We start from the raw sequence: 25,685 nt of genomic DNA on the forward strand, positions 1-25,685 counted from the left end.
ACGTTGGATCAGGGCCCAGACTAACAGCCTAATTTTAACTTAATTCCTCTTTAGAAGCTCTATGCCCCAATATGGTCACATACTAACGTAGTACATGGGATTAGGGCTTCAACACATGAATTTTGCAGGAGACACAATACAACTCATAACAATGACATTCCAGAAAATATTTTAGACCTCTCCTTCCTCCTGCCCACAATCCTTTCTAAGAGGTTCCAAGGAACCATGGCAATCTTGCTCTCAGGAAATTCCACCAAGTCCTTCCTTCCCCTTCAGCACTGACCTCTCCTTCAGCCCTCACCAGAAGGTTACGTGTAGGCAGGAGGGGTTCTTTTGTTACAGACTCTCACAGGAAATTTTAAGCGATCCACTGTAGAAAACACAAATAGCCAAAAAACAGTTCTTAAAACAAATGGCAAAAGAAGAGAGTTTTTAAAGAGTATTACCTTCATTACCCCAGATTAGATTGTGAAATGAGTAAAGTTTTCCATAAAGCTGCTGTCATATAGCACAGCTTCCCATGCTGGAGGAAATCTACTGAACCATCAATGCTGTAACACAAAATCGCTTAATGTAGTAGTTCTCTCAGATGTATTCATGCCTTAGACGAGTAACATAGTAAACAGAGCCCCAGTGAGGACATCTCTGACGGCTAAATTTCCAACACCTCAGACACTGACAGCGTTGGTATGGTGGCAGCTACACCTTCCAGAAGCTTCTTAACTCCCAGCACAAGACAACCACTCATAGATACCACTCACCCTAGTTGTGCTACTATAAGAGGACCCAAGGGTAAGTGGTACTCCAGTTCCCATCAGCTGGGAGTGCTATTTGAAATTACCTCCAGAAAAGTTCCCAGAAATAAGGCCAAAGGTTGGTCATTCCCATTTCAGAAGGTGTAAAAGTTTAAGTACGGCCCCTGAGAAGTTGGTCTACATTAAAACATGACCAAATTCCATATTCAACACCTGCTTTGAAGTAGACATTAGTCTAAAGTCAGACCCAGAATTTCTGTTTTTTCCTTCCACAATAATCCTGACAGACTGACAAACACCACTAGATTCCCACCCAGGAGAGAGATCCAGAATCAAACTCCTTCTCAAGGAAGAAGAGATTTTTTTTTCCTCCAGATTGCCTCAGCTTTGTCTCTCATCGTTTCACTGATCTTATTGTGAGTGTACACAGGTCTCTAGTAGAAAACAATGACACTGCCATTTATCCTGTGCAAAGGCAGTGCCCAGAGCTTCCTTCGGTTACTCTTGAAAAGTGAAATTTTTTGTTTTTTACGTTGAACTTTTTTTCTTCTCCAAAGCCCCCCAGTTCTTGATCGTACATCCTAGTTGTAAGTCCTTCTAGTTCTTCTGTGTGAGCCGCCACCTCCGCACGGCAACTGACAGATGGGTGGTGTGGTTCCATGACCAGGAAATGAACCCGGGCCACCAAAGTGGTGAGAGGGCCAAACTTTAACCACTAGTCCATCAGGGCTGGCTGGAAAAGTGACTATTTAAAAAAAAAAAAGTCTCATATAAAAATGAACTCTTGAATCAATGGTAAAGATGATTTCATACACAGAGGCTTGGAGTCAACGTGATGAGCCTTTAAAAATAACTTTCAGGAGACATACTTTAAAGAATAACTTTTCCTACTTTGTCATAAGTTTCTTAGTACTTTTCCACGCTTTCTCTAAACCGTGATACTTTTCAAAACCTTAATTTTATTGATTTTCCTAAGCAGCCAAAGAAACCCCCTGCCCCAAGTGTTTTAGTTCCACATTCTTTCTACATACTAAGCTTTTACAGAGCTCTCCTTCCCTTGAAGATGCTGTCTGTTGTGTTTGGTCAGGGAAATGCTTTGAACTGGTCTGTGACTGACTGCTGGTATCTGTTTTGATAGATCTATTCTTGGATAGAAACTATAACTGAGCGGCATCCTGATTTGGTTGAAAAAATCCACATTGGGTCCTCCTATGAGAAGTACCCACTTTATGTTTTAAAGGTATGTTGTGGGGAGAGTCATTGATCTTTAAGCTTTGGGGAATGTGTTAATTCTTCAGCAGTGTTTGTTGTAACTTGGATTTTTTTCTTTGCATTCTGGAAATATTTGTATTTCAAGTGTTCCTCAACTTTATTTTTCAGCTATTTAAGGATACATTATTACCTTTAATTTTCTTTTCCTTTATTAATACAGTGTTTGTCTGAGAGTGGAAACCTCAATTTTAGAATCAACTCTATCTTTGTTTACGTGACATAGATAAGCCATTGAACCTTCCTGAGCTTGAGTGCCTTTCTCCATAAAATGAGAGCAGTGGTCTGGATGATTTTTTAAGTCCTTGTTTTATTTACGTCACCAACACCTCTGACTGGCTTACTTAAGAAAGAGAAAAAAAGGAAGAGAAATCTATTATTGGACTGACAGTGATGCAGTTTTTGGAACCAAAGAAAGAGCTGAACAACTAAACCCAGGGAAGGCTATGAACAGGGGCAATGCTGGGGTCCTTGGCAGTAGGCTAATATGATATCTTCTTCTCCAATCACCATCCATTTGGTTATTTGTTTTTGGTCGAATAAATTGGCCTTAGTAAAGGTCAGTGAATATGGCCACAGGAAGAATTTTGGGGAACCATGAAACTGTACTAATTCCTGCCTGTTAATTTCTAATTCTGCAGTTCAGTTTTTTATCATTCTTTCCCATTAAAAAAAAAAAAAAGGGAAGCTCTGGAAAAAAATTGATCATTGGAAAAATACATTTGATTTAGTAACATTTAATTTACACATAGTTTCCCAATATTTTCTAAATTATGATAGATGGACCCCTTCAGTCACCCAAAGATAAGATTTTGAGTCAGGATTTCTGGGTTTTAATCTGTTCTGGCAAGAATTTGCAATGAAAACTCAAGGCAGACACACAAAACATTGGGTCCTCTTAGCGGCTGAGTTGGCAAATCAGATTGGATGCATGTAATCGTGACATACCCGCCCATAACATTTGCTTTCAGCCATGTTGTGTGTACTCTTTGGAAGTTGTGTTTCTGGACCTAGATGTCCATGTTGGAAAATCACGCTTCCTGCATGCTTTAGTCCCACTCTTACTTGATCAAGGATGTGCACATAATGCGAGTCTCTTGGGTTCCTCTATCTTTCCACTGTCAGGACCCATACCGAGAGATTTGCTCAGCACAGTTGGACAGAAAGTTGAGCAAGGCATCTAGTCCAGACAACTCAGGATTTTCTTTTAAACTGAGTAGGTTAAATCAGCCAGGTAGTTCTCTTCTTTGTTCAATTTGCAGCCAATGCCATTTGACTTTCTCACTTGCTTTCTCTTCGGATATCACTAGCTCCGAGTTAGTTAAGAAAAACCTCCCTAAGTGGTATAGGTGACAATATAAAATTTCACTCTCTCTTTTTCTTATTTTGGAATTTCAACCCCACATAACCCCAACGCTCTTCTCCCTTCCCTCCAAATGCTAAAGTTGTGTTGTAGCTAACTCTTAAGAGCAAATGAACTATGATTCATTTCATTTGGAGGTGTTTTTGAAAACTCTTCTGAAGATAACAAAGTCCATTATCGAGGAAAGATTGGGAGCTCTTATTGCAGAGAGTTGGCAGGTTACACTAGCTCCCCATCCTGAGCATCAGAACAAGGCCTCTGTTCCCGGATCTGTTGGGAATAAGTTTGTGTAAAGTTAGAACGTGCTTCTTTTTGCGTGTAATGGGGAAATAGTCTGAGTGCACATAGAAAGTGTGCACCCTGGGGAAAATGTTGAGGGAGTCCAAGTTTATCTTTGGCACCACTGGCTTTCCTTTCCCAAGCCTTTCTCTGTTCCACACGTCCCGCAGAAAGCTGCCCACCCAACACAGACCCATTTAATTCTAACTGAAGTGTGAAGATATGACCTAAAGTACTAGTTCTCTGGTCTCTACTTCCATACTTCCATACGCAGCTCTGGTATGACTAGGTAATTGCTGGGGAAGAAAAAGAGCTTTAAATGAAGAGCCCTGGCTTTAGATCTCAGTCCTGACTCTCACCAGCTATGTGACCTTAGGTAGTATCTTCTAGTTTCAATGGTTTTTAATTTCCCTTGAGAATTCCTAAAGGAAGGCAGAGAGTAATGCGTATTTCATAGATTTGTTAAAAGGGTTAAATATAAGCACTATATAAATGAAAGTTAATGTCCTGAGGCTTCTTGTTATTGTTTTTTGTTTTCTTTGAGCAGATTTCTAGAAAAGAACAAACAGCCAAGCATGCCATGTGGATTGACTGTGGAATCCATGCCAGAGAATGGATCTCTCCTGCATTCTGTTTGTGGTTCACAGGCTACGTAAGTGTTCACGTTCTCTTAAGCTGTAATTTCCTAACATGTGGCCCAAGACCAACTGTGTCAGAATCAGCTGGGCTGTTTATTAAAATGCATTTTCCCAGGTCACATCTTAGAATTCTTGACTTAAACTCTCTGGAAGTGAGGCTTGGGAATCTACAATTTTCACAAGCTTCCCAGATGACTGTTATGCATATTAAGTTTGAGAACCATGACTTTGAGCTTTTAAATCACCATAAAGATTGTCAACCTTTTCCTTCCTACTGTTCTGGCTGGGGCTAAGCACTGGAAAATAATTAAGAAATAGTATACAATTGTAATATGTTTTTCGAGTAGAAGAAAGAACCGAAGTAATCATCTAAATTGAGTCCCAATTAATTTCTTTTTCCTCTGATTTGAATTATCTAGACATCTTTTGCCATGTTCTGCCCTTGGAAACAGAACAGAAAGTACAACATTACAGAGAAGATCATATTTTCCCATATGTCATAATAGGGGATTTTGTCCCGGAAGAAGGCCTTCGCATCAAAAAATCCATATATAAGACAAAGAGTATGTCATAAAAGTAAAAATTATGATGACTATAAACATCCATAATAAAAGGAAACAGTAAAAATTATGCTTTTGATCCTATAAAATGGGCATATATGTCTTCTACACTGATTTAAACAAAGAACAATTGCCACTGGAAAAATAACTTAAAATATGTGTCCTTCTGATAATGGTTATAGTTGTCCCTGTGAATACACGTTCTATATTCACAGGGACAACAATAATACAAAAGAGATAAACACAAAAGAGATGAGTTAGGAAATTAAGAGACTGCTACTTAGATTGATCTATCTTAACCAGAGAGGTTCATCAAAGGTAAAGATATTTCTGCCTCTGCTTGGTCTGGACAAATACGTCTTCACCTACCTTCATTTGCTTTCCCATCTTCTCTTCCCCATCAAGGGGAGCTGCAGTATCCCCGAGCCTACTGAAAAGTTGCCAAACACCAGATCCTTAACACAGCCCAGTCATTTGATGATCTGGAACCTTCCCCAAGTTGGGTAGTTTTATTCATTTTAGACAATAAAGGGAGTAGCAGTTAGTGAAGAGAGAAATGTGCAAAGAAAGAGAGAAAGAACATTTATTTCTCATTCTGTCACTGAATCTGAAAAGGGCCAGAAAGAAACTCCAATTCATATTGACTCTGATTCATCTTGGTGAAGTTGTCCCTATTGTTGTCCTCCGTACTCTGACATCTTTCCTTCCTATTACACGTTACCCTCTACCCCACCTACTCGCTAAATCTTTGTAAGATTAAGTCATTTATTGCACAAGTATTTATAAATTGCTGATGAGGTTGCAGACTTTGGAGACACAAAGGGAAGCAAGATAGAGTTCAAGAACCTTGCAGTCAGGTATTCTGACCCAGCAATGTGAGCCTGATTTTTGTAGCCCGAGGTAACATAGTCAACAAGCTCTTTTTAAAGGACATTTAAGAAGCTCCATTCTTGCCTGCCTAAAACTTATCCGGATCATCTGATTTTCACAATGGTTCAAACAACTGTAGGAAGAAAAATAAAGTAAAATATTTAGCTTTAAAAAAATTCATGTGGGTAGATTTCAAGTTCAAAAAGTAAAGGACCCAAAGATGAATTGAAGTCTTAGCTTTTAAGTCTCTGTAAATAAAACCTACACTTCTTCTGTTTTTCCTTTACTTTCACACTCCTACCACACTCACAACACTTCTAACACCAGATGTGTGGGGGTTTTCCCCACGTCAAGCAATTCCGTGACACCAGCTGGGTGTCTTACAATTGAGCGTCCTCAATTCTAACACTATCTACCTCGAGATAGCGTCAGATCCCACAAGTTAAGGGCTCAGTCCCACAAGACTGCCCCTCCCCAACTTCAGATGCCAATTAAAAGTGCAGGTTGTAATCTGTGCTTCTGACCAATGAGTTTTAAATAGGAAGTTCCTATGACCCTCTCCTCGGGTTCAGTTAATTTGCTAGAGTGGCTCACAGAACTCAGAGAAACAGTTTATTACAAAAAGATATGACAGGGGCCGGTCCTGTACCGAGTGGTTAAGTTCACATGCGCTGCTTCAGCAGCCCAAGGTTTCGCCGGTTTGGATCCTGGGCATGGACATGGCACTGCTCATCAAGCCATGCTGAGGTGGCGTCCCACATGGCACAACCAGAGGCACTCACAACTAAAATATACAACTATATACTGAGGGGCTTTGGGGAGAAGAAGAAGAAAAAAGAAAAATAAAGATTGGCAACAGTTGTTAGCTCAGGCGCCAATCTTTAAAAAAGAAAGATATGACAAAGGATACAGATGAACATCCAGATGAAAGAGATGCATAAATCAAGGTATGTGGGAAGGGGCATGGACCTTCCATGCCCTCTCCAGGCATGACACCCTCCCAGTACCTCCATGTGTTCAGCAACCTGAAGGCTCCCTGAACTCTGTACCTTTGGGATTTTTCTAGAGGCTTCATCATGTAGGCATGATGGGTCATCACCTTAATTTCCAAGCCCTCTCCCCTTCCTGCAAGATAGGGGATGGGGCTGAAATTTCCAAGCTTCCCATCATGGCTTGGTCTTTTTGGTGACCAGCCCCCATCCAGGAGTCCACCCAGAGTCACCTCACTAGAACAAAAGACACCGCTATCACCCAGGAAATTACAAAGGATGTAGGAACTCCGCGTCAGGAACCAGAATCAAAGACCAAATATTAGAACAACAACCAAAAATGCTCCTAGTGCTCTTATCACTTAGGAAATTACAAGGGTTTTAGGAGCTTATGCCAGGAACCAGAGGAGGGGTGGGGCAGGGACCAATATATATATTTCCTATTATCTCCCAATCTTTCACTCCCTTCTCCAGATCAATAAGGATTTTAAAAATTTTATAGTTCAGTCTCAGCTGTGGGAAACCCATTACTCTACACTTTTGGGAGCATGAGGCAATCATTTCTCTCTGTGCCTTTCATTCATCCTCTGGAGGCCAGATTTAGATTTCTTCTGCTTTTACAAAGTCAGGGGCTGAGGCTGACTTGTGTATCACTGCGTCACTAAGGCCAAATCCAGCACAGGATCTGGCACATTTTAGGAGCCCAGTGAACGTGGGTTGACCAGCATACCTTGCTCAGTACTTTGTCTGCCAACCGGCTTTTCTCAGTGCTGACCTTCCTCTGAACTCGCCTTGGAGAATTTTCATTTAATTGCACACAAAGTTGACATTCTGCAACCTCAGGGTCTCCACAATATTCATTCTGCTGCTCCTTATCTTAGCTGACATGTGACTTGTGAAGGACACTGCTTCATAACAAACAGCTCCATCAAGTAGACAGGCTGCTCGTCCCTTCATATCTCCACGTGCCAGGGAACCAAGAGGAGGATCAATGTCCTCCTGTCCTAATAGTGCCATTGCTCTTCCTCTCCACCAAAACTCATGATCTGATCTGGTTGAACCACCTTTTCTTATTACTGTCATCTATTGTCCTCCAGATAATTCCCTAGAACCTGGCTCATGGTTCTTTATTCCTTTCCAGCTCTAGCCATCATTCTAAGTGAATTCAAAGTCCATACGTGAGACTCATCTAAAGAATCATCTTCTCGGCCCCTTGAACTCTACATTACTAAACCTAACCTCAACTCTATTTCGGTACATTTTTCCCATGGCTATCCTGTGGATCTCAAAAATAATTCTGTCCCTGATCCTTGAATCCAGAATATGGCCAGGGACAGCGACAAGCAAAGATAAGAGGAACTGCTTACCAATTTGATTTCTAAATTTCCTTTCCTTCTACTTTTCCCATTCCTCACACGTGCTATGTATGCTTTTTTTCCCTTTAGTAGATATCCATTCCTTGGATATATCTACTTCCTTCTAATTTATCAACAACTTTCCAGGAATCTCTTTCTTCACTAACTAGCTGGAGTCCCATCACAAACCACCCATTCACCTGTATCCTGATTTTCTTGCCCCTTTGATATGCTTTTCAAGAGTTCCAACACCAAACACCCCATAGAATTCACTATCCTTCTGAGACACTTTGTACATCCTGACTTTATTATCATACTCATAACATTGAATTGTTGCTCTTTCCTTTCAAACTTAACACTTTCATTAGCTTTTCAAAGGCAACAATGATCCCTGAAGTCATTTTCTTTTTGTTTCCATAACCCAATGTATTGTTTGGTCCACATAATTGGTGCTCAGCATCCCCTTGTTATATTTGAAATTTAAATCAATGCTGCAGGTTTAGGGTGAAATACAACTCTGTGGTCCAGAGAGTACCTAAACGGTATCGTCCATTCAGCTAAATACTTTATCGCCATTGGATGAGGTCTGAATTATACATGCATATGCAGAGATTAGAGTAAAAACTGGGACTTACAGCCCTTTGCTATTTCTAATGGTATTGAGAGTAACAGTTTGTCTTAAAATCTTCCATTCATAGTGTCTTATATGATTTTATGTACTAATTTATTCTTTGTCAAATGGTTATTTGTTAATTTGTTTTAGATATGGTTGTTGTTGTTGTTTAGGACCATAATAAAGGCACAGCTTTCACGTACCCCAGGCAAAGAGGGCTGAGTAATCATCTGCCACAGGCCCAGCTGATAGAAATCAGTCAAGCCTTTATCTGCCACCCTCTAATTGCCCACTCGCTCTTGTGCCTCTGGCACCCTCTATCCTCATCTTTCTTCCTGTCTTTTTATAGTAGGACAGTGATTTTAATTGTTATTTATCTTGTTGTTAAATCATTTCTTCAGTGAATATTTCTTATTGTCTTTTGCGTGTCAGGCATAATTTCTTCAGCCACCTACCTCATTAAGAGTGATTGATTTGCTAGACATAAAACCATAACTGCACATACATTTATAGAGTACTGGGAAAACTCATTGGATGACACATGCTTGGAGAGCCCACAAATTAATAGTGGAGAATTATTAGATTCATGAACGTATTCAACTTGGTTGAAATGTTATTTTAAGAAGTCATATCTTTAAACACAGTTGAGATACTAAGTCAGAATTACAAGGCTTACAGAATTTTAGAGGTTGCATTACTTCAGTGACATGATTAGATATCTAGATTGTATGCTTTTGAAGTATAAATCACTGGATAAATGTCAAATCTGAAATATTTTAATAAGTAATAACATTATTCATAAAGTTAATTAAGAATATGTCTTGGATTTCTCTGTATCTATGTAACCCTGCCGTTAATTCCCGCAATGCCTGGAAAGGAACACAGGTTTGCCCAGTTACCAAGTAAAACCCAATCTTACCCTTAGCCAATCAGGAAAATACCCAAAGTCCCAAGGATGCTGTAACGTTACCAAACAGATCCATTCAGGTCACCCTTCCATCAATGTCCACATCTCCTCTTAAAGACATTGAGAAGTCTCCTAATGCATGGTTTTCCTCTATTCTTCCTCTTTCTAGGCCTCTCCCCTGAGGTCCTGACGTCATCCTGCTGTTGCTCCTTAGATTGTCAACAATTTCCACTTGTTCTGTGTCGGTGTCGCGATCCAGTGTACACACCAGGATAGATGCGGAGAGGGCTGATGGCCACTCTGAGTTTATTATAACCAGTGTTTCAATATATACACAGCTTACAGCTGTTAAACATACACAGGTGTTCTGGACAATGTAATTAGCGGATGCCAAGAATTCTTAGTGATTTCTCAAGGAACCCTCCCTCGGCCTTTGTTTTGATATTATCATGTTTTTGCTGTGCTCGTATATTTTTATCTCAGAGCAGGCAAGGCCTCCTAGGCAAGGGCCCCTCCTGCTCCCGATATCGTGTCTCCATCTGTGCTCCCAGGAAACCGCGCCTGGCTTATGTTGCCTCCCCCTGGAGGTCTTACCCGTCATTGGCTGACCGGCCTTCTCACCTCCGGGTCAGAGTTTCTTGGCAAGACTTTTCCAGTGATTATTAACCCTTCCTGCGTCAGGGGTGGCTACACTTTGGATCCTCATCTCCTTTAAATGTGCACCTAAACAGCCCCACCACTAGTCCAGATGGCACCTTTGTGCAGGATCAAAAAAGTGGTCCCCTACTGGAACAACTAGATATCCATATGCAAAAGAATAAAGTTGGACGCCTACCTCACATCATATATAAATATTGACTCAAAATGGATCAGACACCTGAATTGAAAAGCTAAAATTATAAAATTCTTAGAGGAAAGTAAATCTTTACATAGAAGTAGTAAATCTTTGTGACTTTGGATTAGGCAATGATTTATTAGACATGACACCAAAAGCACAAATGACAAAAGAAGAGATAAATAAGACTTTATCAAAATTTTAAAAAACCTTTGTGCTTTCCAAGTACATGATCAAGAAAGTGAAAGACAACCCACAAAATGGGAGAAAACTTTTGCAAATCATATATATAATAAGGGACTTGTATCCAAAATATGTAAAGAACTTTTACAAATAAACAATAAAAAGACAAATAATCCAATTTGAAAATAGGCAAAATATCTGAAAAGATAGTTCTCAAAAGAAGGTATACAAATAGCCAATAAGTACATGAAAAGATACTCAACATCATTAGTCATTAGGGAAATGCATATCAAAACTACAATGAGACACCACTTTAGACCCACCAAGACAGCTAAAATAAAAAAAAAAAAGATAGATAGATAATAAGTGTTGGTAAGGATGTGAAACTCTCATCCCCATTGCTGTTGGGATTGTGAAATGGTACAGCCATGTTGGAAAACAGTTTGTTGCTTCCTCAAGAGTTATCATATGACCCAGAAATTCTACTCCTAGGTGTGTAGCGAAGAGAATTGAACACATATGTTTACAAGTGTTCATAGCAACATTATTCATAATAGTTTAAAAGTGAAAACAATCTAAGTGTCCATCAGTTTATGAATGGACAAACAAAATGTGGTATATCCTTACAATGGAATATTGTTCAGCAATGAAAAGGAATGAAGTACTGATTCACACTACAACATGGATGAATCTTGAAAACATGCTAAGTGATAGAAGCCAAACATGAAAGGCCACATACTTTATGATTCCATTTATATGAAGTATCCAGAATGGGCAAATCCACATAGACAGAAATTGATTAGTGGTTGCCAGAGGCTGGGGGGAGTAGGAAAAGGGAGAAAGGGAGTCATTCCTAATGGGTGACATTTTTTTTTTTGGCGGTGAGGAGATGAAAATGTTCTGCAATCCATTAGTGGTGATGGCTGTAGAACTCTGTGAATATAAAATCCACTGAACTATACACATTAAAGAGGTGAATTTTCTGGGTTGTGAATTATATCTCAATTAAGCTGTTAAAAAAAATAGGCACTCCTTCCTCTGGGATTTCACCTGCAGCCCTGCATGAGGGTAGGGCTTGGCACAGAATACAGGCTACAGGTCAGGCCTCACCCACTCCTGCTTGAGTCCTGCTTATTAGATAAGAAATTCTGGGGCTAACATTGATCGTCCCTCAGAGCCTAACTTTTTTCTGAAAGAGTCCCACAACCATTGGTAACGGTAGAAAGGAAGTAAAGAGGGTGAAAAGGACAAAGAAACCTACCATGCCACATCTATCAAAAGTTTGGGAAACACACTAGAAATGAAAAAGATAAATGCTTTGTTATTTTAAAGGAAATAAGATCTCCTAATCTTTTTCTGATAATGAATGCTACATTTTTATTGAAAAATGACTCCAACATAAATTTACAAAGTTGTAGCTTAAAAATATATTTAACTAGTTGCTCAGCTATTTAAAAGATTGCTCCTCTCATTCTACAAAATTTGCTTGCTTCTCAGTAAGCTTTTATTTCTGACTCATAGGAGCTTAAAAAACAACTTGTACTTTTGCTTTCTTTTATTCCATGGCAAAGAATTTTACCACGATTCATGATTGTTCTAGGGAAATGTGGATACAATATTTTAAATATTTGAAGAAAAATATGGTAAAGTTTTAGCCACAGCAAAGGTAAGATTTAAAAGACTTTCTTTGTCAATGACAAAATATTTCTTGACGAAGTCTTTTGAGCAAAGTTTAAAGCAGCGAATAATTGTAAACTAATCCACAAATTAACATGAAGCATGGTGGCCACAAATGAAGATTTTGTCCCAAAGCTTAGTCCTAGGTGAAACGATTTAACCAGTGGAAGTTTGTCTTTGTGGGTCTCCCGCCTCTACATTTGCTCCTTTTGTGGTGAACTTCTCAGTCATCAGAATTTGGATGTCCTTGGACCAGGTTGAAATACGTGACCCTTAGCTGGGGTCTAAAGCAGAGAAGAGCAGTGTCAGATGATGCCGATTAGGAAACTCAGGGCCAGGACTTAGGAAAACCTACCACTGATTTCAAAGCCAAATGACCTGATGCTCAGGAAACACACTCGATTCTAGCAAAAATTTAGCTCACAATTTATAAAAACAATGTTGCCAGTCTAATCTAGCCATGTCTGGGCATAAGATAAATTTCATTTAAGCTCTGATTGATATAGATTATTGAAAAAGGAGCAAAACTGTATCTAGGTTTTTGTTTCCTTAAATCTTTGTAGTGGACTTTATGGCTTTAATAAAGAGTTCTTTTTCTTTCTTGAAGGAAGTTTTAGAAAATGTATGGTGCTATTTTCTGCTCCATTAAATGGGGAGATCGTTTGTCCAATGTTCAAGGCATTCACCACCACCTGGCAGCATAGCACCCTAAGTTAAGAATTTTTGAGGAATTAATACTTTTCCTGAAAGTCAAATCTGCAAATCTAAATATGCCAAATGACTTTTTTAAAAAAGAAAAATGCACAAAAGAAACAGGCTAAGTTTACTAGATATTAACTAGATGGATGTTAACTACTTATGTGGTGATCACTTCACAATATATACTAATATCAAAACATTGTTACATATCCGAAACTAGCATAATATTATATGTCAATTATATCTCAATTAAAAAGAAAAGAAACATGGGCCGGCCTGTGGTGTAGTGGTTGGGTTCCTGCATTCCCGTTTGGTGGCCCAGGGTTTGCCAGTTCGGATCCTGGGTGCAGACTTGCACACTGCTTGTTGAGCCACGCTGTGGCAGGCATCCCACGTGTAGTGTGGAGGGGGATGGGCACAGATTTTAGCTCAGGGCCAGCCTTCTTCAGCAAAAAGAGGAGGATTGGCAGCAGATGTTAGCTCAGGGCTAATCTTTCCCGCTACCCCCCAACCCCCCAAAAGAGAAAAGAAACAGACTAAGCTTAGAAAGATTTAAAAGATATGTTATTGAGCTGGCCCTGATGGCCTAGTGGTTAAAGTTTGGTGCACTCCACTTCAGCTGCTTGGGTTTGGTTCCAGGCCCAGAATCATGTCACTTGTCTGTCAGTAGCCATACTGTGGCAACATTTCACATAGAAGAACTGGAAGCACCTACAACTAGAATGTATACAACTATGTATTGGGGCTTTGGGGAAGGGAAAAAGAAATGAGGAAGACTGGTGACAGATGTTAGCTCAGGGGAAACACTTCCCAGCAAAAAAAAAAAAAAAAAAAAAAAAAATCTCCTGATGCTTTATCCAATATTAATCCCACTATCTGATGCTGTAGCCACGGTCAAGCACATTAAAAAAAAAAGAAAGATACATTATTAAACATACTTGGTTTAATTTGTAGGTAACTCACTCCCATGGGAAAGAAAACCAGTATTCCGATCTTTTGAGGCACATGGATTTCTATGTTATGCCAGTGGTTAATGTGGATGGTTATGACTTTACATGGAAAAAGGTAAGTGAAGGTTGAGAAAACAAAACACATCGGCTTTGAGGATACAGATACACAGGCTGTATTATTCATAGAATCCTGGATCCCGGCACAGTGGTTTTATTATGAAAAAAAAATTTTGAAAATTCTTATTATGGAAAAATTCAAATATATATGAGTGGAAATAATTGCATAGTAAACGTCTGTGTACTCATGACACAGCTTCAACAACAATCAATTCATGGTCAATCTTTTTTCATCTATATCCTCTTCCCATTTCTACCTTACCCATATTATTTTGAAGCAAATCTCTGACACCACATCATGTCATTGGTAAACATTTCAGGATGCATCTCTAATAGAGGGCTTTAAAGAAAACCCCAAAATACAATTATACCTAAAAATTAACAATAATTACTTAATAATATAAAATGTCCAATCAGTATTTAACTTTCCAATTGTATCATAACTTTTTTAAAAGTTTATCTCTTTGATTAAGGGTCCAAATAACACTAATATGTTGAGACTGGTTTATATATCTTTTAATTTTATTTTAATCCATAGATTCACCCTCCGTCTTGCTCTTTCTCTTCTGCTTTTTCTCCTTGCAATTTTTTCATTGAAGAAAAGAGTTTCCTGTTGTCTGGATTTGCTAATTGCATTGTCATGTTGCAGTTCAACATGTTCCTCTGTCCTCTGTGTTTTCTGAAACTTGATATTTGGATTCTAGACGCTTAATCAGATTCAGGTTAGACTTTTTTGGAAAGACTGCTTCATCGGGGTAGTGTGTTCTCACAACAGGATGCGCACAATGTCTAGTTGTATCTCTTTTTGTGATGCTAGCTACCATTGGTGAAGAATACCTAGATCTATTCATTCTTACTAGGAATCATTTGAATAGCATTTTGATTTGTAAAATCATGAATTGCAAGAGTTAGAACAGCATTCAAACTGAGGAGACATTCAACAGAATTGCATTCTAAGCAATATGCACATTTAAACCTGAGTCCCCTTTAACTCGATCATGAACATAGTATGAGTACCATGATTAGTCTCCTCCCTACTGGAAACCATTATCAATGGTATTTCTAGTCCATCAACATCATGATTCATGTAAAATTACTCAAGCAATATGAAGTACAGTCCTTTCTGATTTAATGAGAAACACATAAGAACATAATTGAGTATATAAAGTTCTGAAAAACCTACTTGAGTAGCACAAACAAATACTAAGGGGAATGAAAATAATTTCAATGATTAGAAACATGTGGAATTATACAGGAATTATTTCACATAGGAGGTAATTTAAGCAGAAGAGATGGGAATGGTGAAGAAGAATGATGAAAAAGTCATGTCAGGTGAGAAGAATACTGTGAACAAAAATTTGTAGGTGAGAATGGGCAAATCCTGAACTAAGTTAATGAGAAGTACCTAGCATAGTACCTAACACAAGTTTGGTGTTCAGTAAATGGTCATGTTTATAGATTGATATTAAAATAAATTTATGCCGTCACCTGAATCACAGTGGAGTTCAGCCACCCTTTAGATATTCCTACTCCCCAACTGTCCTTTGTATCACAACTCTGCCAGTTAGTCCCTGCAGTTTGAGACCTGAGTTCTCCAGAACAACTGTCTCGCTACCAAACCACAGGCCTGGGATTAGAAGCAGACTGGAGGCTTGGCTGAAGAGTCGGTGAGAGTAGGGGAAAAGGTGCCACATCATCTGAATCCCAGGACTCAAACAAAGTCCATGCAACTGTTTACATGATCAAACTCCCAGTTTGCCCCAAGAACCCAGTGGGATATTTGCTCTATGTTTAAAAATCAGAGTCGAATCAGTACAATCAAAGGAGCTACCGGGCGAGGAGTCTTCACAGCTCTACATCCTGTAACTTTTAAATGAGAGTGTTGAATTCAGAGCCTTGAAACTCATGACCCAACAATTTTGTGTTATAATCATCAAGCTTGCTGAGAGTCTTGATTTTAATTATTCCAACCACAAAAAAGAAATAATAATTATGTGATGTGATAGAAGTGCCAACTATCACTACAGTGGCAATCATATCACAATGTATAAATATACCAAATCAATATATTGTACATCTTAAATTTATGCAGTTATATGTCAAATATATTTCAATTAGAAAAAAAGAAAACTCATGACTCATAGTTTTAATTTGATTTGAAATAGTTATTTTACTTTTATAGAAGGAAATGAAAATGATGATGCATAAAATTGATTTAAAGGGAACAAGACCAAACAAGAAGGTCAGTAAGCAGCCTAGCAAACCAAATGAAATTCTTATTTCTATAGATCAAAACTCATCAGATATTACCATTTCATTTCCTTCAAAATAAAACAGTTTGAGTGGACCCAGTTGAGACCCGGATAGAAACAGAGACTGTGTGAAAGGAATGTTGTGATGACAAACGGAAGTGATGGAGTTGAGGAGAGAAACATAATGTTGGCAACTTAACCAAAAACATGGCCACTCTGGTTATCTTTATTTTGTTTATTTAGAATCGAATGTGGAGAAAGAACCGTTCTTTTCATGGCAACAACCCTTGCATTGGAACAGACCTGAACAGGAACTTTGCTTCCAAACACTGGTGTGGTAGGTGGTCTGCTTTATTTATAGCCTTGTATCTTCATTAAAAAGGTGATAGCCATAAAGAAAGGCCATTAATTCAAACTAATTAGAGGGGAGGCCTGTCTGAATCAGGAAATAATTTAAATAATAGCTTTTAGTTAAATGTAATGCTATGAATGTTGACTAGAGTCAACAAATCACCTTAACCTTTCCTGCCTGCCATTCCCATATCTTTAAAAGAAGCAAGTTGGACCAGTTCTTTAAGGTCCTTTCTAGCTTCAAAATTCCAAAATTTAATTTTTCTAGAATAATAAGGAAGTGACTGCTACATTTCTTATTTTCATAAATAAATAACATTCCTCATTAGGATATCAAAGACCAGAGCTGGGTGAGCTCCTCTCATTTTCAATTGCATAAGTCAATGTTTACTTCTAGAGCGTTTGAAAACATTTTCCTTTGTGTTCACTATTCACTTACTTAAGTTGTTTCTTTCATGATTATCACAAAGATCAATTTATGTCTAGCACCGCGGAAATTTATCATTCTCTGATTTGAAAGAGTTAAGGGACTCAGTGAATACTGATTTGGGCGTTCAAGAATGTTGTCTGCTCTCAGGTAGGTGGGTGTTAGTTCACTCTCCTCCCTCCCATTATATTTCATAGTTACTATATTTAGGAAACAGCTGCAAAACAAAACTAAACAATTCCAAAACTATAGATGATTCCGTTATCTATATATCATGGATGGAGAAACCCAGACTTTAAAAGGCTAAGTCCCTTGCTGGAGAGCACAGAGCTAGGAATTACCAGAGCTGGGATATGAAGCCAGCTGACTGACTACAAATTTATGGAAATTCTTCTCTGTCTGACCATCACTCTTCAGTTATGAGTTCCCTTTTGGAACTTATTTTATCTTCAAGCTCTTTTGGTGCTCTATTTTACTTGATTTTCATGGTGAAGCCAGTGTTACCTAATTTGAACAGCCACGTAGGCAAAATATATTGCTATTGCCATCAAGCAATATGGCAGGACACTCTCAGGCATGGCGCTGTTATTACTTATCACAAGAGTTAAAAACAGAAACAGAAGCAGCAACCTTACAGACAAGAGAGAATTCCAGATAAAAGAAGTAATTGTGAGGACTCTTGTTTTACCAAGTGCCCCAGCATCTCTTCAGTACTATGTAAGCAAGCCAGTGAGAAAGAACTCAATCCTATCTCTTCCTTGTCCCTGTAACTACACGTGCCTTTGTGAGACTTTGTAAGGGATCTAAAAGAGCACCTCACTTATTAACAGGAAGTGACATATCAAGCCTACTTATTCATTTTATGTTCATTTTACCCTTCCTCTGTATTAAAATGGTGCGCCTGTATGTGTGTGTGTGTGTGTGTGTTGGAGCTGGGAATGAGAGGGGCAAGTGGGGGTATCTTCATTGGGTAGGGCTGCCATAACAAAATAGCACAGACTGGGTGGCTTAAACAGGAGAAATTTATCTCTTGCAGTTCTGGAGACTAGAAGTCCAAGATCAAGGTGTTAGAAGGGTGGGTGACTCCTGAGGCTGTCTCCTTGGCTTGCAGATGGCCACCTCTCGTTGTGTCCTCACACGGTCTTTTCTCTGTGTGCATGCATCCCTGTTGTCTCACTCTCTTCTTAGAAGCCCACCAACCATATTAGAGCAGGGCTCCACCTTTGTAACTTCATTAAACCTTAATTACCTCCTTAAAGGCCCTATCTGCAAATATAGCACATTGTAGGTTAGGGTTTTGGCATGTGAATTTGGGGACGACAAAATTCAGTCCTTAACAGGGGGTGTTTTGTGAGGACCTCTGGTCTCAAACTTCCTAAGATAAGCTCCATTCATTTTCTGAAATGTTAAGTTAAACTACAAAGTTTTTGCAACTGTTACACAGTGGAAAATCCTTTATTCCTTTTCCTATGAGACTAGGGTGTTTTTTTAAAATTATCTTTTTATTGTGGTAAAATAAATGCAACATAAAATTTGCCATTTTAACTACTTTAAAAATGTACAATTCAGCCTCATTAAGTATATTCAAAGCCTTGTGCAACCATCACTAATATCCATTTCCAAAACTTTTGTGTGTGTGTGTGAGGAAGATTGTTGCTGAGCTAACACCTGTGCCAATCCTCCTCTATTTTAGGTGGGACGTCACCACAGCATGGCTTGACAGGCAGTGCTGGGTCCACGCCCGGGATCTGAACCTTTGCACCCTGGGCTGCCGAAGCAGAGCATGCGAACTTAGTCACTCTGCCACTGGGCTGGCCCCCATTTCCAAAACTTTTAATCATCTCAAACAGAAACTTTGTATTATCTCCTCATTCCCCACTTGCCCCAGCGCCTGGTAATTTCTAATCTACCTTTTGTCTCTATGAATTCGCCTATTCCAGCTATTTTTTGATTCCATGCCTATGGATCAAAGAAGGCTTGAGCTTGAAGGCACCTGGTAGACCATCTACCTCCTGGTATAGATGAAGTGCTGCAGGCTGAGAGAGAGATGAAGTAACTGGCCCTTCATCATATTCATCATTAAAAGATGAACACGCCTGCTTAATGGCAAAGCAGAGTCTCAAACTCAAGTTTCCTGACTCTGCCTGGCTCTTCCCACCAAAATGCTTGAAATCACTAGAACGAGAGTCACAGAATGAGAATCTGAAGCTGTGCTGTCCACTATAGTAGCCACTAGCCACATGTGGCCATTGGGCACTTGCAATGTGGCTTGTCTGAATTGAGATGTGCAGTGAGTGTAAAATGCACACCAGATTTCAAAGACTTAGTGTGAAAAAAGTAAAAAGACCTCATGAATAATTTTTGTATTGTTTGCTTCGGAAATAAAAATACTTTGTACATATTGGCTTAGATAAGTTATATTATTAAAATTAGTTTTACCTATTTCTTTTTTTAAATTGATTATTTGCATTATATTTCTATTGTACAGCTCTGGTCTGAGCACTCATATTAGGATATAACCTCTCTCCTCAACTCTTTTATGTCCTCCCTCACCTCTACCTCCAATATATAGTCTCTGTTCTCTAGAACTATGTGTCAGGAAAAAGAGGCCAGGAGTATTCAAAGGTGACTGAACTATCAAAAATGGTTTGGCCAATCACATTGGTTAAAAATTAAAACAAATAAAATGGTTGGAAAGGCCTTGGATATTCAGCACATTTCCTTGTGGGAAAATGAATGTTTAACAAACATTAAGGTTGTTTCTGTTGCAAATAGCAGGAAGAAAGCAGAGCAAGTTTAAGTAAGAAAGGCAGACTCTGTAAGGATAATGGAGCAGCCCCTGGAACCCAAAGGCAGGGATGCAGCTGGGACTCAGAAACAGACTGGAACTGGGCCTGGAGCATAGTAGGTGTACTGAGTCCTTTCTCTCCCCATCTCATCTCTGGGATGCATACTGACTTTTTCGAGTGCCAATCCACATGGTCCTGATGATGATGACAACAACAACGAGAAACAACAGTTACTGAACACTTAGTATATGCCAGGCACTGTGCAAAGCATTTTATATGCATTAGCTCACTGAATCCTCATTAAATCCTCCTTTAATGTATAATTTTTCCATTTAGCAGATAAGGAAATTGATGTATAGATAGGTTTAAAAAAAGTTATCCAAGGCCATATAGCTATAAAATGGTGAAGTCAAGATTAGAATCAAGTGATTGGGTAATTAACAATATGCCACGTAGCCTCTTATTGTAAAGGATGTTTACTACCAAGAATGTCCAATTTGCATATCCTAAAATAACAGTATTTACTTCATAGGATTATTGTGAGGATTAAATGAGATAATGCACATAAATCTTAGCAGAGTTCCTGATCTATAGCATGTGCTCTGTGCTACTGTCGTTATCTTCTTTGTTCAAGAGAGCAGCTGGACTGAGAGACTAGCATCTTCATCTGGATTTCAAGTTATCAGTGGAGGGATTTGGATTGGCAGAATACAAGTTAGGGACACAATTCAGGGCTAGTCAACTGTTTCCAGAAGGGAATAATTTTTGGGGTCAGAGGTGGCTCCCTGAGGCTCCACCCCTGTGAATTAGGGACAGAAAGGAGAAGTGTTGGAAGGTAGACTACCATCCTAAGTGGTATATACTATAATCTCTCAAAGGAGAGAATAAATATTATTCTGGCAACAATTATCACCATCCCATTTTATTTAGCAAACCACTTTAGCAAGTTAGAAATAGCACTGAAGGCAGATTTGTGTTTTTGAGTTCCCAAATGAGACTTTTCTTTTATGAACTCTATTGATTAGTAATTTTTAAACTACATATATCAGAAAAAACAAATTCATAATGGACTAAAGAAAATGGGGTTTATTTTTCTCACATAACCACAAGTTTGAAGTCGGGGCTGGCATCTTGAGACTCTCTCAGCCACTTTCTCAAAGTGGCAACTTGGCTGCCCCCAGGCAGCAACAGTTGGAGTGTCCACTATGAGGGCACCTAAGTATCTGACTTTAAAAGAAACATAAGCAACATTTAGTGCACAGCAGAAATAGGTTCTTTACAGAGCTTGATCTAATCCATTTATCTACAAATGTTACACTGTAGATACCAAGGAGAATACATCGTCATGGGAATCACAAATTACAACAGTATGTGCATCCCCCCGTAATTCCACTCTATCCATTTCACTCCAGAGGAAGGTGCATCGAGCTTCTCGTGTGCAGAGATCTACTGTGGACCTTACCCTGAGTCGGAACCGGAAGTGAAGGCAGTGGCTGATTTCTTGAGAAGAAATATCAACCACATTAAAGCTTACATTAGTATACATTCATACTCCCAGAAGATAGTGTTTCCATATTCCTATAATAGAAGCAAAAGCAAAGACCACGAGGAACTGGTAAGTGCTGCTTAATTATTTTTCGCATTAACATTTCGGAAATAAAATAACACTGAGGTCAAGATCAAAAACTGTGGGGAAAAATGTCTCCTCTAGAGGAAAAATGGAAAGGATTTTTATATTTTGGTCTATCTCTAGCGAGTGTCCCCCTGGGTCAGGGTTCAGGTAAAGAACTGGGCCTTACCCTGAGGACATGACCTTCAGTCCAGGAGATGGGCTCCCTAAGAAAATGTCAGATAAGCTCCTTGAAAGTCAGGAGGGCATCATTCCACCTGGACCTGATCTACATATGAAACCATATGAGCCAGGACAAGGACATGAGTCTCTGGAATTGTGAGTCTGCTGTGTGGTCGCTAGCTTTCTCAGACAGCCATCCACGGATCAAGTCACAGCACGACACTCATCCATTTGATACTAGCATCAGGAATTGTCTGCACACTGACCTCCCTAACCCCAGGAGTTTGGTTCTATTCAAAGCACCTCTGATTTCAGCATTGAGGCAAGAGCACCACCCCACTACCACCCCCGGCCACCTTTTTTTTGGAATGTGGAGGAAGGTATAGGAAGTTCAAAGAGGACTCACACAGTCTGCTATCGCCTCACCACTTTTCGGGCCCAGATATTCTGTGTTAGGTTGATGGCAAAGGATGCAAGGATTTTTGATGGATTGTGGCTAGACTTGGCCAAATCTTCATCCTAGATGCTTTCCAGACAATGGAAGTATTATGGCAACAGTTTGATTCTTGTCCAAGGTCTGATCTTTATGTAGCGGTTGTTTCTTACTGACTCATTTTGTTCTGGTTCTCTTAACAGAATAAACTATAGCCACATTAGGGTCTAGTGATTGCTGATGACAAATACAAGGTTATTTATATTTTCTGAAAATAGCTCATTTAGAACATAAACATACTTGACACTTGCAATTCTCTTTTTTCTCAAGGAAAAACTTGGAAGGAGGACTCCTTTATTGGTGTTATCTTTGGAGAAATGAAAAGATATTTATCATGATTTGGAAATAGAATTAGTCTGATTTTGCCTTATTTTTGAATTACTATTACCACAAGCATTTGTTGAGAGTTATTATGCATAAAATATTGCGTTGGATGGACATTGATAGAAGCATTAGGTAGGACCCCGCCCTTTAAGAGAATTGGACATGTTCAGGGAGCTCAGCCCTCAGCCAATGTTACAAACAGCTGTACTCCAAGGTACAGTAACTACTGAATAAGTGGCACAGATGGTAGAACTCACTTCTGACTGGGATAGCAAGGGGTGGCCTCATTAATTGATTCAGAAGGAAGCGCTGAGGCAAGTGAGGGGATAAAGTCCCTGTCCTTGAGGAATTAATCATCTATTAAGGGTGACATATTGTAAAGAAAAAGGGATGATAAAGTGCTATTGACGTCAAGGAAAAAAATACAATTTTAGCGAGACATTGAAAGATAGGATTTCCATAGGCCGGCAGGGAAAGGAGGACATTCCAAGCTGAGGAAATGGCGTTCCCCCCAGGAAGTATGTCCAGGGGGCTGTGAGGGTGGGAAAGTGGAGTGTGACACCATCAGAAAGTGGATGAGGCCAGCTTGTTTTTTTTTTTTTGAGGAAGATTAGCCCTGAGCTAACTACTGCCAATCCTCCTCTTTTTGCTGAGGAAGACTGGCCCTGAGCTAACATCCACGCCCATCTTCCTCTACTTTATATGTGGGATGCCTACCACAGCATGGCTTTTGCAAGCAGTGCCACGTCTGCACCCGGGATCCGAACAGGGGAACCCCTGGCCACGGAGAAGCGGAACATGCGAACTTAACTGCTGCACCACTGGGCTGGCCCGAGGTCAGCTTGTTGAATGTCAGAATAAATTTGCATTTTATTCTGTAGACAATGGGGTTCCATTAAAACTTTTTTTTAAAACAAAGGAATGGCACAACAGAATAGCCACTGATATTCCTCTGGGTGTTCAAGAGAGTGACAGTGAATACCGTGATGCCAGTTCAACTTCAGAGAATATCTGAGCAAGCTGGAAACAAACGTAGTGGACCAGAGACTTAGTTATTATCCTGCTTCATACTGGGGACGTAATCTTTTTTATTTAATTAGTCTTTTGGAATTATTAGACATTTTACGTAAGAAGAAAATAGAGTTTGTGAGAAAGGAATGCATTAGGTAGATGTATTTAGAGAAGTTGTATTTAAAGTTTGGTGATAATTTTGTCTAGCAATAGGATAACCCTAAGTCATTTGCCTTTGAAATATAGTTATACTTCATTTTATATAATAAATGAGTTTCTTAAAAAGGCATGTGAGAATTATTTCTTCAAATTAAATAAAAATTTTCAATGTATTGGAAGAGTCTGTGTTTAAAGCTACCCAACTGTGATTTCTATAAGCAAAAAAAGTTTTTTAAGCTAATTTATTCCTCTTAATATGCCTTTTGGATAAATGCAGATTTTTAATATATACAGGGTTTTTCCAGCTTTATAGGGCTATAATTGACATATGACATTGTTTAAGTTTAAGGTGTACAATGTGATCATTTGATACACACATATATTGTGAAATGATTGCCACAATAAAGTTAGTTAACACATCCATCACCTCACATAATTATCATTTTTTTCTTTTGTGGTGAGAACATTTAAGACTACTCTCTTAGCAGCCTTCAAGTATATGGTACAAAGTTGTCAACTGTAGTCATTATGCTGTATATTAGATCCCCAGAACTTATTCATCTTATAACTGGAAGTTTGCATCCTTTGACCAACGTCTCCCCATTCCTCCCTGCCCCCCCCCAGCCTCTGGTAACCACCATTCTACTCTCTATTTCTTCATATATACAGTTTGATTCAATTAATATGTGATTGGGTTTTTTTTTTCAAAGCTGCACATTAACTGAAATTCCATATCCTATTGATTTCAGTCTCTACTGGCCAGTGAAGCAGTCCACGCTATTGAGATTGCTAGTAAAAATACTATATATACACATGGCAGCGGTTCAGAAAGTTTATGTAAGTATTTCTTCTTAAGATCTCGGAGAACTGTGAGGTATTAAACAAATCTGTGTTTGGTTTTTCTGTGTGGATTTAATTTTTCTAAATGGAATCTTTAAACAAGGTCCCATATAAAACAATTGGATTATAACAATAAGAAAGGGAGGCATAACAGCTATGACAGCACTGAACAAGGCTATCTGAATAAATGAATACACTAAAAATAAGCCAAAATGATATTTAAGAAATTACGTTCATTGCTATAGAGTCGGGATTATAGAATTGGCATCACACTAAGCAACTGAAGCAGAAAAGTTCATAAAGTGTCAAAAGAATTTGTAAGATGCTCAGGGCCACCATGTAAGGTTGTTCAGGTTGAATGCTGTACAAAGCTAGGGAACACCATTTACTTTAGGTGCTTTTTAGTGGCAGCCTATGCCCAAGAGTATAGCTCATAGTACACTGTAGTTGAATGTCTTCTACTTGTATCACACTGATGACAACATATATGTGTCAAACCCTTAACAAACACTTTAAAAGAATTTCTACTGGAAGATATTTTATTGAGGGACTTTTTTCTACCCACAGTGGAATGACAAACAGTAATTTTGCTCTTTTTCAGCTGGAGGGGGAGATGGGAGAACAGGAACAGAAAATAAACATGTAACCAGGTGTCAGCCAACTATGACCGCCAGGCCAAATTCAGCCCCCTGCCTGTTTTGTATAGCCAGTAAGCTAAGAATGGTCTTTCCATTTTTTAATGGTTGAAAAAAAATCAGAAGGAGAATAAGATTTTGTGACATGTGAAAATTATATGAAATTCAAATTTGTCTCCACAAATAAAGTTTTGTCAAACATCCATTCATTTGCATATTAGCTATAATAGCTTTCATGATAATAGAGATGAGTAGTTGTGACATAGACCATGTGGCCCACAAAGCCTAAAATATTTACTGTCTGGTCCTTTACAGGAAAAGTTTGCCAATCTCTGATGTAAACAATTAATTAGTAAAATTTAATATAATCCTACTGATAAGTGGAGATATAGGCTTATGGGTTTGAGAATGACTGCAGGAGAGAGAAGGCTACTTAGCTAAAGTGGCCCAGGAAGGTCTCTGTAGGTGACATTTCCGGGAGACCTACTTGGTAAGTGGTTACTAAAAAAGGTATGGGGACAAACCAGGGAGAGGTAATGTCATGTGAAAAGGC

General features: G+C 38.9%; 1 protein-coding gene across 1 annotated transcript in view; it reads left to right on the forward strand.

The window, feature by feature from the left end:
• CPB2 (carboxypeptidase B2) overlaps positions 1–25,685 on the forward strand; it is a 51,515-nt gene that overhangs the window by 22,809 nt on the left and 3,021 nt on the right. Inside the window, exons 5-10 of the mRNA XM_005601367.4 lie at positions 1,894–1,995; positions 4,214–4,318; positions 13,947–14,057; positions 16,555–16,648; positions 21,291–21,493; positions 24,407–24,494. Of these exons, the coding sequence (XP_005601424.1) occupies positions 1,894–1,995; positions 4,214–4,318; positions 13,947–14,057; positions 16,555–16,648; positions 21,291–21,493; positions 24,407–24,494 (703 nt within the window). The remainder of the gene's footprint in view (positions 1–1,893; positions 1,996–4,213; positions 4,319–13,946; positions 14,058–16,554; positions 16,649–21,290; positions 21,494–24,406; positions 24,495–25,685) is intronic.

The sequence above is a fragment of the Equus caballus genome, chromosome 17, assembly GCF_041296265.1.
Source record: "Equus caballus isolate H_3958 breed thoroughbred chromosome 17, TB-T2T, whole genome shotgun sequence".
NCBI lineage: Eukaryota > Metazoa > Chordata > Mammalia > Perissodactyla > Equidae > Equus > Equus caballus.